Raw genomic sequence first — 12,086 nt, 5'->3', positions numbered from 1 at the left:
TTTACGGCCAAGACATGGTTCTTGGGCCGTAAACTCCTAAAAAGGGCACCAAGGTGTGCCTAATGCCTTCATATGCTTGGAATAAAAGTCTAGAACCTATACCACAAGTGCAAAGGACTTGAAAGCATCAAAAACACACCATACTTAGAGTTTACGGCCATAAACTCTAAGGGGATTGGCCTCAGGGCCGTAAACTCCTAATTGAGTGCATATATGTGTGATTATATGTTCATTAGGATCGTAGTGTGTGTACAAGTCCTCGCTTGACACCTAGCCATCCTATACCGTTCAGTTCATCCCAATCACCAACTACAGGTGAGTTCATACCCCTAATCAATATTTTAAATGATTTTAAATGCTTTAATGGGGGGAATACAAGTAGAAACAAACATGTTATTGAATCATTGATATGTATTTTATAACTGTGTTTGTCATTTAACAGATTTCACATGCTACAAAATGTGATGCATGAAATGGTTTTACATCTTAAAAACACATTGTTACCAAATGTTTTACCTTTGAAATGTTTATTAAAATGACATCAATTCATTGTTAATTATTGTTCAAAACCCATAAGATGTCTTACAAAACCATTTTTACATTCTTGAACTAAACTATGCATATACACTTATATTCTTATATATATATATATATATATATATATATATATATATATATATATATATATATATTGATGTTATAGTTTACATCTTTCATTTAGTTTCCCACACCCTTGAGTAGTAAGAGTGTATAAACCTACATGATCAACCAGTTATATTACAGTAAATTATCATAGGGATAATTTGAAGATATCAAACATTACTTCTATTACAAGGAATCACACAAGAGTCAGTTCATTCATGAGTCTATACTAGTACATTGCCTGATACATGAGTACTTACAGATGCTTACCTGATACATGAATATGTTTACATATACTTATCTGTTACATGAACACACTTACATGAATACCGTACAGGAACACTTCTTCATAGGTGCATTATCCTGTATTTACTTACCTTGGATACTTGTACTTAGAACTAAGAGGATGATTTATTAGTACTTACTGTGTAAATTGTCTTTCCTATCCCGGTTCAATGGGATATTTCGGCGGGACTTACCATTCTGAATCCCACTGATTAGCACCAGTGGTCGATGAACATCTACGGATGTCTAAGGTTGTCACTTATTTAGTAGTCAGTGATGGGACTAACCATCCCTCTGTCCAACTGTTGCAACAGTGGATGAGATGTGAATCTTCAGAGGATCATTAGGTTAACGTTGTTATGGGACTAACCCTCCCTCCACCCTGCTGCCGCTACAGAGGATGAGGGGACACTCTTCGGATGTCCATAGGGTCTATCTTTCGCTTCGGCGATGTCGTGTTAATTCTGGTCACTCAGGGATAACACTTGCATGATTATATTTTCCTACCTTACTTTATTTTGTAATATATTCACATAAACGATGAGTTAGACTAAGCACTTTTAGTACTAGTCAATAGAAAGGAAAAACTATCATTTTACATAGTCATAAACAAAACATTCGGGTCTTGGTAGAAGACTACATTGCCATAAACAAAACATTCGGGTCTTGGTAGAAGACTACATTGCCATAAACAAAACATTCGGGTCTTGGTAGAAGACTACATCTCAAACTGATAGAAAATAAGGGATTTTCTAGGGTTTTTCATACGTACATCATCATTTTCATTTAAAGGTTTACATGGCCTTCATAACAGATTTTCATAAGCAAGACAATGACACTTAAATACTTATGAATTCACCATCTTTAAAGCTGATACTCGCTTTCAAAATAACTTGTATTCTCAGGTCATCAGTAGACAGGTACGGAGGCCAGGTTTTGAGAAGACGGAGCAAACAAGTCTCGTCTTTTATTTTGATTGTATATTTTTGGTGTCTTACTACAATGAAAGAACACACATGTATTAAAACTTTACTTATAATGCAATGGATGATGTTGTCGCTTGTTTATTATATTACACTGTTGTGATACTGTACATGACGTCCTCCACCCCTGAACGTTTCCGCCGTTCGTGGTTTTGGGGTGTGACATTTTCGCCTTCAATTCCTCCACCGTGCACATCAAGGTTAACCATAACATTCTCTTCAAAATTTTCAAATAACTCATCTTGGATACTGTATTTCCTTATAAAATTATGGACCGCGACACAAGCAATGACGATATCTCTTTGTATTGGAAAAGGATAAGGAGCCATTTGTTTTAAGATTGGGAATCTCGCCTTCAATACACCATAAGCACGCTCAATAACATTTCTAAGTTGTGCATGAGCAAGATTGAACCTTTCTTCTTTAGTTAAAGTTCGACGTCCTCGAAAATCGGCTAACCAATACCTAGTGCCACGGTACAGAGCCATGAACCCACGAGTGTTGGTATATGCGGCATCACAAATATAATATTTATCTGTAGGCGAGTGACATTTATTATATAAAGAATATAGATAATAAAACTTATATAAAGAATATAAATAAACTTATATAAATATTAGAAACCTGGTGGAGGGAATGGAAATCCGGAAGACGGATTGAATGCAACTTCTTTCAAAACTCTTGAATCATGTGCTATGCCTTCCCATCCAGCCCATACAAAGGTGAATATCATATCAAAATCACAAATTCCTAATACATTTTGATAACATTCACCTTTTCCTCTTCCCCTATACCTTGTTTGTTGATCAACGGGCACAACTGCATGTACAAGAGTTCCATCTAGTGCACCTATTGCTCCGGAAAATATAGCTTTTAACCGTCTTTGTCATTCTGAGGTATGTCTTGTTGGATTAGGATTTGTTGGTACTATAATTTCTTTTGCAAAACACATCATTGCATTTAGGACCTCATGAAAACATTGATGAATGGTTTGTGTGGAGTGATGAAATCTTCCTTTAACTGCTCGAAAACGTTCATTATGTCCTACAACATGTAAAAACATAGCCATCTTCTCATCAATGCTTATCGTTCTACTAGCTTGCAACCAACTTCTTTGCGTAAAATGATTGCATAATAATACAAATGCCTCTTGTGTAAGACGCATCATATCGTAACATTCGATAAGGTCTCCGTGTATCAAATCTTGCGTATACGCATAACCGCTTGAATCGTTATCTCTTATTCTATGAATTTTTTTTTAGCCTTGGCCGGTTTAACCTCAACCAATACAAGACAAGTAAAAGAAAAGCTAAAGCTTCACCATTAGAAATCATACTTGACCTGTAAAATACAATTACATATAACATGTCAAATATAAAATAAACAACCAAATATTTATAACATGACAAGTATAAAGTAAATAACAAAAAAATATTTATCTAATAACACAAAAGTGATGCACCAAAAATTATCCAATAAAAAAACCCATGCATATAAAATTCAACAAACGTAACATAACAAAAGTCATAGAAAAAGTCATCAAATCTAACATCCAAAAGTCATGCAACAAAGAAATAGTAAAAGTAATCAAATGTAACATCTAAAAAGTCATCTAAGGTAACCAAACTTCATTCCTGCACTCCTCACCCACGACTCACAAGTAGTAGGCGTAAGTCGTAACCAAACTTTCCTAATATCGGCACTTTCAGCAAATAACAAAAGAGCAGTCTTGTGTCTTTCATCTTCTTCTCCCCATCCCATTTTTTCCAATTTCTCCATACATGCATCTATGTCCTTATCCATTTCACTTCTTTGATTTTGTTCACTTCTTTGGTTTTGTTCCACAAGCGTCCTTGCAAACTTGATGATTTCCTCCTCAACTTCTAGTGCCCTTGCGTTTCTCTTGTTTCCACCAGCTCTTTTGTTTCCACCCACTCTCCTATTTTTCGAATGTCCAGAGGATTCTTCACTTGCAGCTACGTGTTGGGTTGAGTCGGGAGTTTCCGTTTGGGTGCATTGAACCTCATCAAAGTCATGCTCAGTGTATTCAGGAGTAGGACGGGGGAGTGTAGAAGATGGCCCCCAACTATCAAAGCCGGTAGAGGTTGAACCTTCAAATAATTGTGTGCACAGATCAGGGAAAAGGAGGGGCACAGTTTTCAAAGCTCCTACAATCTTGTTCAACTGTTTAACATTTTAAAATTATCAAACCATTAAAAGAAAATAATCATATTTCTACTATTTTGTTTTATAATTAGACGAATATATATTACCTTCGTCTCCATCTCCCATTGTTCGTCAGTCAAATTAAATTTATTTGTTAGAGGATCATATATATTTTCGGTTTTGCTTTTAAGTTTCACCCAAGCTTGATACTTTCCTTTGTAGTAGTCGTAGTGGTTTCTCATCTGTTTTTGGTCAACGACTAAACCGTGTTCCTTTAATAATTTTTCGGCTATAGTTTTCCATGAATTTGGTTTTAGGGCACTACCCTCACGACCATATGTGGTTACTTCTTGGATACAAGGATCAAGAAAAGTTTTGTCTAAACTTTGGTCCCAAATGATTCTAGATTTCCTTTGTGACATGTCTATAATAAAAAACAGCAATAACTATGAAATTTCAGCATATATATTAAAAAAAAACAGCATGTATATACACAATTCAGCATATATATTCAAAAAAACAGCATATATATACACAATTCAGCATATATATTAAAAAAACAGCATGTATATACACTGCATATATATTCAAAAAAACAGCATATATATACACAATTCAGCATATATATGAAATTCAACATGTATATTAAAAAAAAAACAGCATATATATACACAAATCAGCAAGTATTTTCAAAAAGCAAAAACAAAAAACAAAATCAGCATGTATATACACAAATCAGCATGTATTTTTAGCATAAAAATCAAATTTCTAACATGAAAAACATGAAACAAATTCTGATTTTGATACAAAAAGATGAACAAAAATCAGATTTCTAACATGCAACTGAAAGAGATGAAGCTTAAAAATCAGAAGAAAAAAAAAACATAACACAAATGAAACATACAATCGAAATTCAATCAAAAGAAATCATAATTTCTGATTTCAATCCCCAGAAGAAATTGAAAAGAAATCGACAGAAAAAAAAAAAAAAAGGAAGAAATTACCTGTGGGAGGAGCTGCAGGGCGGAGCCGGTGACGATGGAGGCTGCTCGGCGGGGGGAGGCAGGCTGGAGAAGACGAGTGATGAAAATCAATGAAGGGAAGACGATGATGACGGATGGAGGCGACGTAGGGAAAGGGAATACGCTTCTTTTTTTTGCTAGGGCATAATTGTCCAACGCCTTTTCTTTACCATCCAGACTTGGGTTTATTGCTTTGTGGGAAAGACCCATCTTACCGAGAAAGATGATTTTTTTGGTCCAAATCAAACGGTCTTTCCGGCCCATTCAGCTGGAAAGATCTTTATGGGTCGGAAAAGGCGTGTATCAAACGGCCCCTAACCCACTAGTAAACACCACCCCAAAGGTTAGTGGGTTGGTTGTGGAGTGGTAGAGGAGACAAACGAAGACGCACAAAATGATTGGTTGAAGCTTCTGACTTTTTCTTTCATTGGAGTTGGAAAAATAAAAAAAAAAATACTTTTTTTCAAATTAAAAAAAATGAAAAGTTAAATAAAGTAGAGTGATAACCATCTTTAAATGTTTGTGGTTTGATAATGAACGTGTAATGGAGCTGACGTGGCCTTAAGTTGACGACATTTTTTGAGAGCATCCACAATGAGAGTGCAACAAGGGTTGAATAGATTAAATTTGATTATAATATGGAAGAGAGAGTGTGTAAAGTTCAATATTCGTTGAACCGTTCAATATTCGTTGAACCGTTCAATGAATTTCTAGTGCAATTTTATTGAATTTTTAAGAATTTAGTTGAAAAATACATTCTCTCGTATTCGGCATTCTATTCAACTTTCCATGAGTTGAATGAGTTGAATGGAGTGTTGATGCTCATATCTTAACAAGGGATATCTTCTATTATTCAAGTGTTTCAACTGATACATTTCAGGCGATAGTAACCTTCAGCCCTACTCCAAACATTTATTTCATTCGATTTCACTTTCATGTTTCTTCCATGTCGTTTGGATCGGATTACTTATTCAGAACGCCAAATTTGAAATCACATTCTACCAAATGCGCTTATACCAAAGCTATAAAATTATAAAAACCATTTAAGTATAATTTGGAGTTATGATGATAAAATAATGAATTTTAAGTTCTATCCAAACACCAAAAGTATAACTTATCCAAATCATAACAACCTCGATTTTGTTGTTAATAATCAACGAAGCTTCACAGTCAAGGTACATCGATCACAAACTCTCAAATGTTTCGATCCTCTATATTTTGATTATTTTCCCCTCCCTGCCCCCTATTCTTCATCGTCAACAATGGCAACAACTTTCCTGTACTCCGACAGCCTGACCATTGCCGGAATCTCCTTATTCACCGCCATTGTCTGCGAAGCCATCTCATGGCTCTTGATCTACCGCCGCACCTCTTACAAATCCCTCAAGTCCACCATCGATCAAGCCTCCAAGAAACTCGAAACCATGAAAACGACTCCAACAACTCTAAAAAAATCCAAAGCGAAAAAGATCAGCCGGGTCGAAACCTCCCTGAAAGATTCCAGCAGAGATTTATCACTCTCCAAATTCAAATCTGGCGCCGTCGTAGCACTGGTTCTGGCTGTTGTCTTTGGGGTTATGAACAGTCTGTATGAAGGAAAAGCAGTCGGAAAGTTGCCATTTGTGCCAGTGAGTATTGTCCAGAAGATGAGTCATAGAGGTTTACGGGGAGACGATCCGACGGATTGTTCAATGGCGTTTCTGTATTTCTTGTGTTCGATGAGTATCAGGACGAATTTGCAGAAGTTTCTTGGGTTTTCTCCGCCTCGTGGAGCCGCCGGCCCCGGTTTGTTTCAGGTTCCTGATGCCTCCGACACCAATCAATGAAGATTTTTCCAAGATTGTTTTGCTTCTTTAGAATTGGGATAAACGCAAATAGAATTACGAATTTTCATGAATCACATTGTCGATCTTTTCAATTTGAGATTATACTGGACGTCTCACTAATTATTTTCATTATTTTTCTTGCTTTATGCATGCAATTGGTTAACGAACGTATTAATCTTCAACCATCTTTTCTCATTGTAGCAAGATCGCATTATTGATCTTGAGGATTATGTGTAATTCTTATGACCTGTAGCTCATTAATTTGTTCCGATTGGCAGAATATTGGATTCTTTTAGATGTCATTATAATACAGAAATAATCATAATTAAGCTCTTTTTGATGATGATTACTACCATGCAACGTAAATTTATGTAAACATGTTATATATATGATGGCGTGTTTCGTTATATTGTAGATTAGTATTGCTAGCCGATAAATATTCATCCAACGTATATTCCAACTAAATTTGTAGTATTTAGTTATCACCTTGTTTTTATAAATTTTAATTAAATTTTTTGAACGAAAAACTTATTCAAAAACTAGCAAAATATGTCCGCTTGTGAATAAGCGGATCAATATTTTTTTATATGTTACTAGTTAATGTGGCATAATTTTTAATGAATTTTTTTGAACGAAAAAATTATTCAAACACTAGCAAAATATGTTGGCTTGTGAATAAGTGGATCAATATTTATTTTTTCTTTTGAAACGACAATAAGATTAAACGATAGCAAGTAGCACCAAACAAATTACAGTGGGGTCTTAGCAATACTCGGTTTAATCAGCCGTTAATAAACCTTCTACACATCTAGCATTTAACCAATTAAAAGACGTCAATTAAATGTTATCATAGGCTGTAAGGAGTGTTCCATAACATATTTATTAAAAAAAAATTAGGACATCATTTCCATTACATTCTTACTAATACTATACATAAGTCCGTCCAGTGTACTATCAACGGAGAGCCTTCGTTGCCACCTGAAACCACCACAACGGGCGTACACACCACCTCATCTGCTCCGTTGTACAACGATCATAGTCACTCGTTGTCCCGACCAAAAACCACCACGACCAGGTCTTCTTCTTCTATCTTCCTCTCTCTTCTTCTCTCTCATACGGGTATCTCTCTTCTTCTCTCTCATATCAGGTTCAAAGTGAAAGGAATGTGGATGGAGATGGTGGTGACGTGGAGGTGGGTGTAAATCATGGTCGTTGCCGGTATAACAGATGGTCTAAGGAGTGGTCCATAATAACTCTACTTAGGAAATATTAACCACTCCGCATCATTAAATAATTTTATTTTATTTATTTATTTAAATACTCAATTTTAATAAAAATACAAGATTTTTAAAAGAAAACTAAAATTCCATTAAACCAAATTAAAAGTACATTACTAAAAGTGAAAATAATAATTACACTTAAAAAATATAAAATTAAAAAAAAAATGTTATGTTTAAATTAAAAATTACATTAAAAACTAAAATTCATAAATCCTTATATTTGTCTTTCATCTTGCGTTGGAGCTTTGTTGAAAAGTTCGAGTTGATCGAACGGAATATCGGATAAGGCGGCGTGTTTATCATTTTCAATTCGTTGACTGCGGTTTTGTACTCTAACATTTTTTTAAGAAAGTCAAGATGATCATCAATTTTTTTCTAAAGCATTTGAACGGAATTTGGTTCCGATTCAATGGATTTTTTACCTTTGTCCCTTTTCGATGAAGATGTCATATTTTTCGCCTTGTCTCTTCCCATTGGGCGTCGTAAGGTGACCTTTTTCAGCTCGTCCTTATCATCATCATCTTCATTGAGGTCAATTCCCAAGTTGTGACATCCCTAATTTCACGGTCAGAAAATACTGATTTGTTTATACTTATTTAAAAGCAGAGTATCATTTTTGAAGAATAATATTGCGGAATTTGTTCCCAAAAACATGATAATGATATTATCAAAGCATTTCCAAATAAATGGATTTTATTTATATTAAAACATTGAAATGTCATTGTCAATACATAAACATAAGCATAACGAAATATTACAAGTCTTGCAGTAATTAAACTAGTGGCCTAATACTCCTTGAATCTCTCAGCAGAATGTATCTTTAATATTGCTACTTGTGATACAATAAACTGAGTGGGTCAGATTGGGAAACCTGGTAAGTACATAGGGATTTCAATCTTACAATGCTATGTGTGTGTGTGTGTGTGTGTGTGTGTGTGTGTGTATATATATATATATATATATATATATATATATATATATATATATATATTAGAACTCGCAAGATACAATTTCACCTCATATAAGCAATTTACCCCACACCGTCAATCCTTACAACGACACGATCCATACTTTCAAATCTAAAATGAGTGGATTTACCTAATCTATACTCTCGGATCAAGTATGAACGACTATGTCTAATCCATGCTCTCGGATCAAAGACAAATGACTATGCCCACTCCATACTCTCGAACTAGGAACGAATGACAATGTCTAATCCATGTTTTAGGATTATCGACAAATGACTATGCCTAATTCATACTCTTGGACTAAGGACGAATGAATATGTCTAATCCATGCTCTCGTATAAATGAAAAATGAATATGCACACTCCATACGCTCGGACTAGGGACGAATGACTATGTCTAATCCATGCTCTCGGATCAATGACAAGTGACTATGCCCAATCCATACTCTCGGACTAAGGACGAATGGCTATGTCTAATCTATGCTCTCAAATCAAAGATAAATGTTAGAGCTCTAGCCCATATGTATATCTCACCCGTACTCTTAAGGAGATACTACCTGATATTCATCTTAATTCATTTAGGTCTATTTTGTAATTCCTAAATTATCATATATTATCATATATGTTCTTAACAAGTATTCCATACAATATCAAATATCTCACAAATAAACTCTTTAACATATATTTAATAATTTAATTAATACTTGTATTAAAATCATGTTCATGAAAGGGACCATGCACTCACTTGTTAAAGTGATGACTCGAAACTCGGACAACGCTTCGCTCCTATCAACTGTCTTTTCATTTGACGTAACTGAAACATCCCAAAAACACAGTCTGAAACTTTCGTTTAATTTAATAATAAAAACCATAGTCGATAAACCTCATATAAAAATCATAAGCAATGTATCTCAAAATATTATAACAACTGTCAAGTATATCAGAGTATAAACGTCCCATGTTGAACAAATGGTGTGTGCACTGTAATCTTCCCGAGCTCCTCTTTTGAAAACTGAGTACCTGAAACCAAAACTGAAAACTATAAGCACAAAGCTTAATGAGCTTCCCCAAACTACCACATACCATACAATAACATATAAAGCACATACTGGGCCTTGCCCACTGCATCGGACCGAAGTCCGGAACTGACTAGGGCCTTGCCCACTGCATCAGACCGAAGTCCGGAACTAACTAGGGCCTTGCCCTCTGCATCAAACCGAAGTTCGGAACTGAATAGGGTCTTGCCTACTGCATCGGACCGTAGTCCGGAACTAACTAGGGCCTTGCCCACTGCATCGGACCGATGTCCGGAACTGACTAGGGCCTTGCCCACTACATCGGACCGAAGTCCGGAACTGACTAAACATAGCATAACATATAACAATAACATATATTCTACATACTATATCGGACCGCAGTCTGGAACACATAATGCATAGACATTCCTGAATCACAAAGACATCAAGCATACTGAACTACTTCTCAGGACCACCCCAGCATCGGACCGCAGTCCGAAACTACTGCTATCTAAACGGGCCGACATTGTGGCTGTATACTCGTTCCTACTGGAAGGAAAACTCACCTGACATGCTGAAGTCCTGTTGATAAAACCATAGTTGTTGGATGACAGATTCCCGAGCTATCAATATCAAAATAACACCTAATTAATAATTGGGTCCCAACACATATACCCATATGTTCATGCTTGGGGTAAAAGACAACTTTACCTCTATCTTAGCTTGACTCAAGCTCAACAATGGGGACTAGGGTTTACAGAGAAATGCTCTAGAGGTGTTGGAGGCTGGGGTGGGAGGCTATAATGACGCTTAAATAGGGTACAAACCCAAGGATTTAGGGTTTCATCTAGACTGGTGGACTCGCCGAGTTCGGGATACGAACTCGTCGAGTCGCCCACTAAAGACGCGCGCAGATCCCGTCTGAACTTGACGAGTTGATTACCGACTCGTCGAGTTTCTCTTAAGAAAGGAAAATACTATATATTTAAATTACATACCAGAAATGGGGCGTTACAGTTCTCCCCCACTTATCTTAGACTTCGTCCTCGAAGTCTGCTGCTACTGATCCTGAAAATAACTTCGGGTAGTGCTCCCTCATCTCCTCAGTCTCCCACGTCCACTCTCAACCCTTCAGGTGTTGCCACTGCACCTTCACTAACTGAACCACCTTGTTCCACAAGGTCTTCGTCTTCCGATCTAAGATCGCCACTGGCCTCTCGATATAATTCACGATGCTATCAACCTGAATACCCTCCAATGGAACCACTGCTGACTCATCCACCAAACACTTCTGTAACTGAGAAACGTGGAAAGTGTTGTGGATCTGGATAAGCTCTGCTGTAAGATCCAAACGGTAGGCAACCCGACCCACACGGGCCAAAACCCTAAAGGGACCAATGAACCTGGGGCCCAGCTTGCCCCTCTTCCGAAACCTGATGACACCCTTCCAAGGTGCCACTTTCAGGAGGACCATATCGCCCACCTGAAACTCCAAGTCTAAACGCCTTCTGTCGGCGTAACTCTTATGCGGACTCTACGCAGTCTGCAATCTGCTACGGACCTGCTGGATCAACTCTGTGGTCTTGAGCACCACCTCATTACTCTTGATGACTCTCTGAATGACCTCACCCCAACAAATTGTTTGGTGATTTGTTTCACTAATGTGATTTAAGTGTAATGGGATTACTTTTGTTGACCAAAAGCGATCTTGATAAATATTAAACAAGTAAGGAAGGTGTGGAGTGCACACTTGTTTAAGTTTATTCAAGATTAAAAGTAGACTGTCATTTAGGGGCGAAGCCCCTTAACGAACGGGGGCCCGGGGGCAGCGCCCCTGGAAGCGGGGTCCAAGGGGCGGCAACCCCTGGCGGGGTCCAAGGGGCAGAGCCCCTGGCTGGT

General features: G+C 36.9%; 1 protein-coding gene across 1 annotated transcript; it reads left to right on the top strand.

Moving 5' to 3' along the window:
* Positions 1 to 6,326: 6,326 nt before the first annotated feature.
* Positions 6,327 to 6,924, top strand: LOC111905410 (uncharacterized). Its single transcript, XM_042896080.2, has one exon. The coding sequence runs from the start codon at positions 6,361 to 6,363 to the stop codon at positions 6,922 to 6,924; it is 564 nt and encodes a 187-aa protein (XP_042752014.2). The 5' UTR covers positions 6,327 to 6,360.
* Positions 6,925 to 12,086: the final 5,162 nt, after the last annotated feature.

This window comes from Lactuca sativa, chromosome 6 (assembly GCF_002870075.4).
Source record: "Lactuca sativa cultivar Salinas chromosome 6, Lsat_Salinas_v11, whole genome shotgun sequence".
Lineage (NCBI taxonomy): Eukaryota > Viridiplantae > Streptophyta > Magnoliopsida > Asterales > Asteraceae > Lactuca > Lactuca sativa.
The sequence above is the reverse complement of the archived record's forward strand: the minus strand, read 5'-3'. Positions and strand labels throughout refer to the sequence as shown.

Excerpts from the sequence above, each read along its gene's own strand:
- LOC111905410 (XM_042896080.2), top strand. The coding sequence starts at position 6,361 with ATGGCAACAACTTTCCTGTACTCCGACAGCCTGACCATTGCCGGAATC.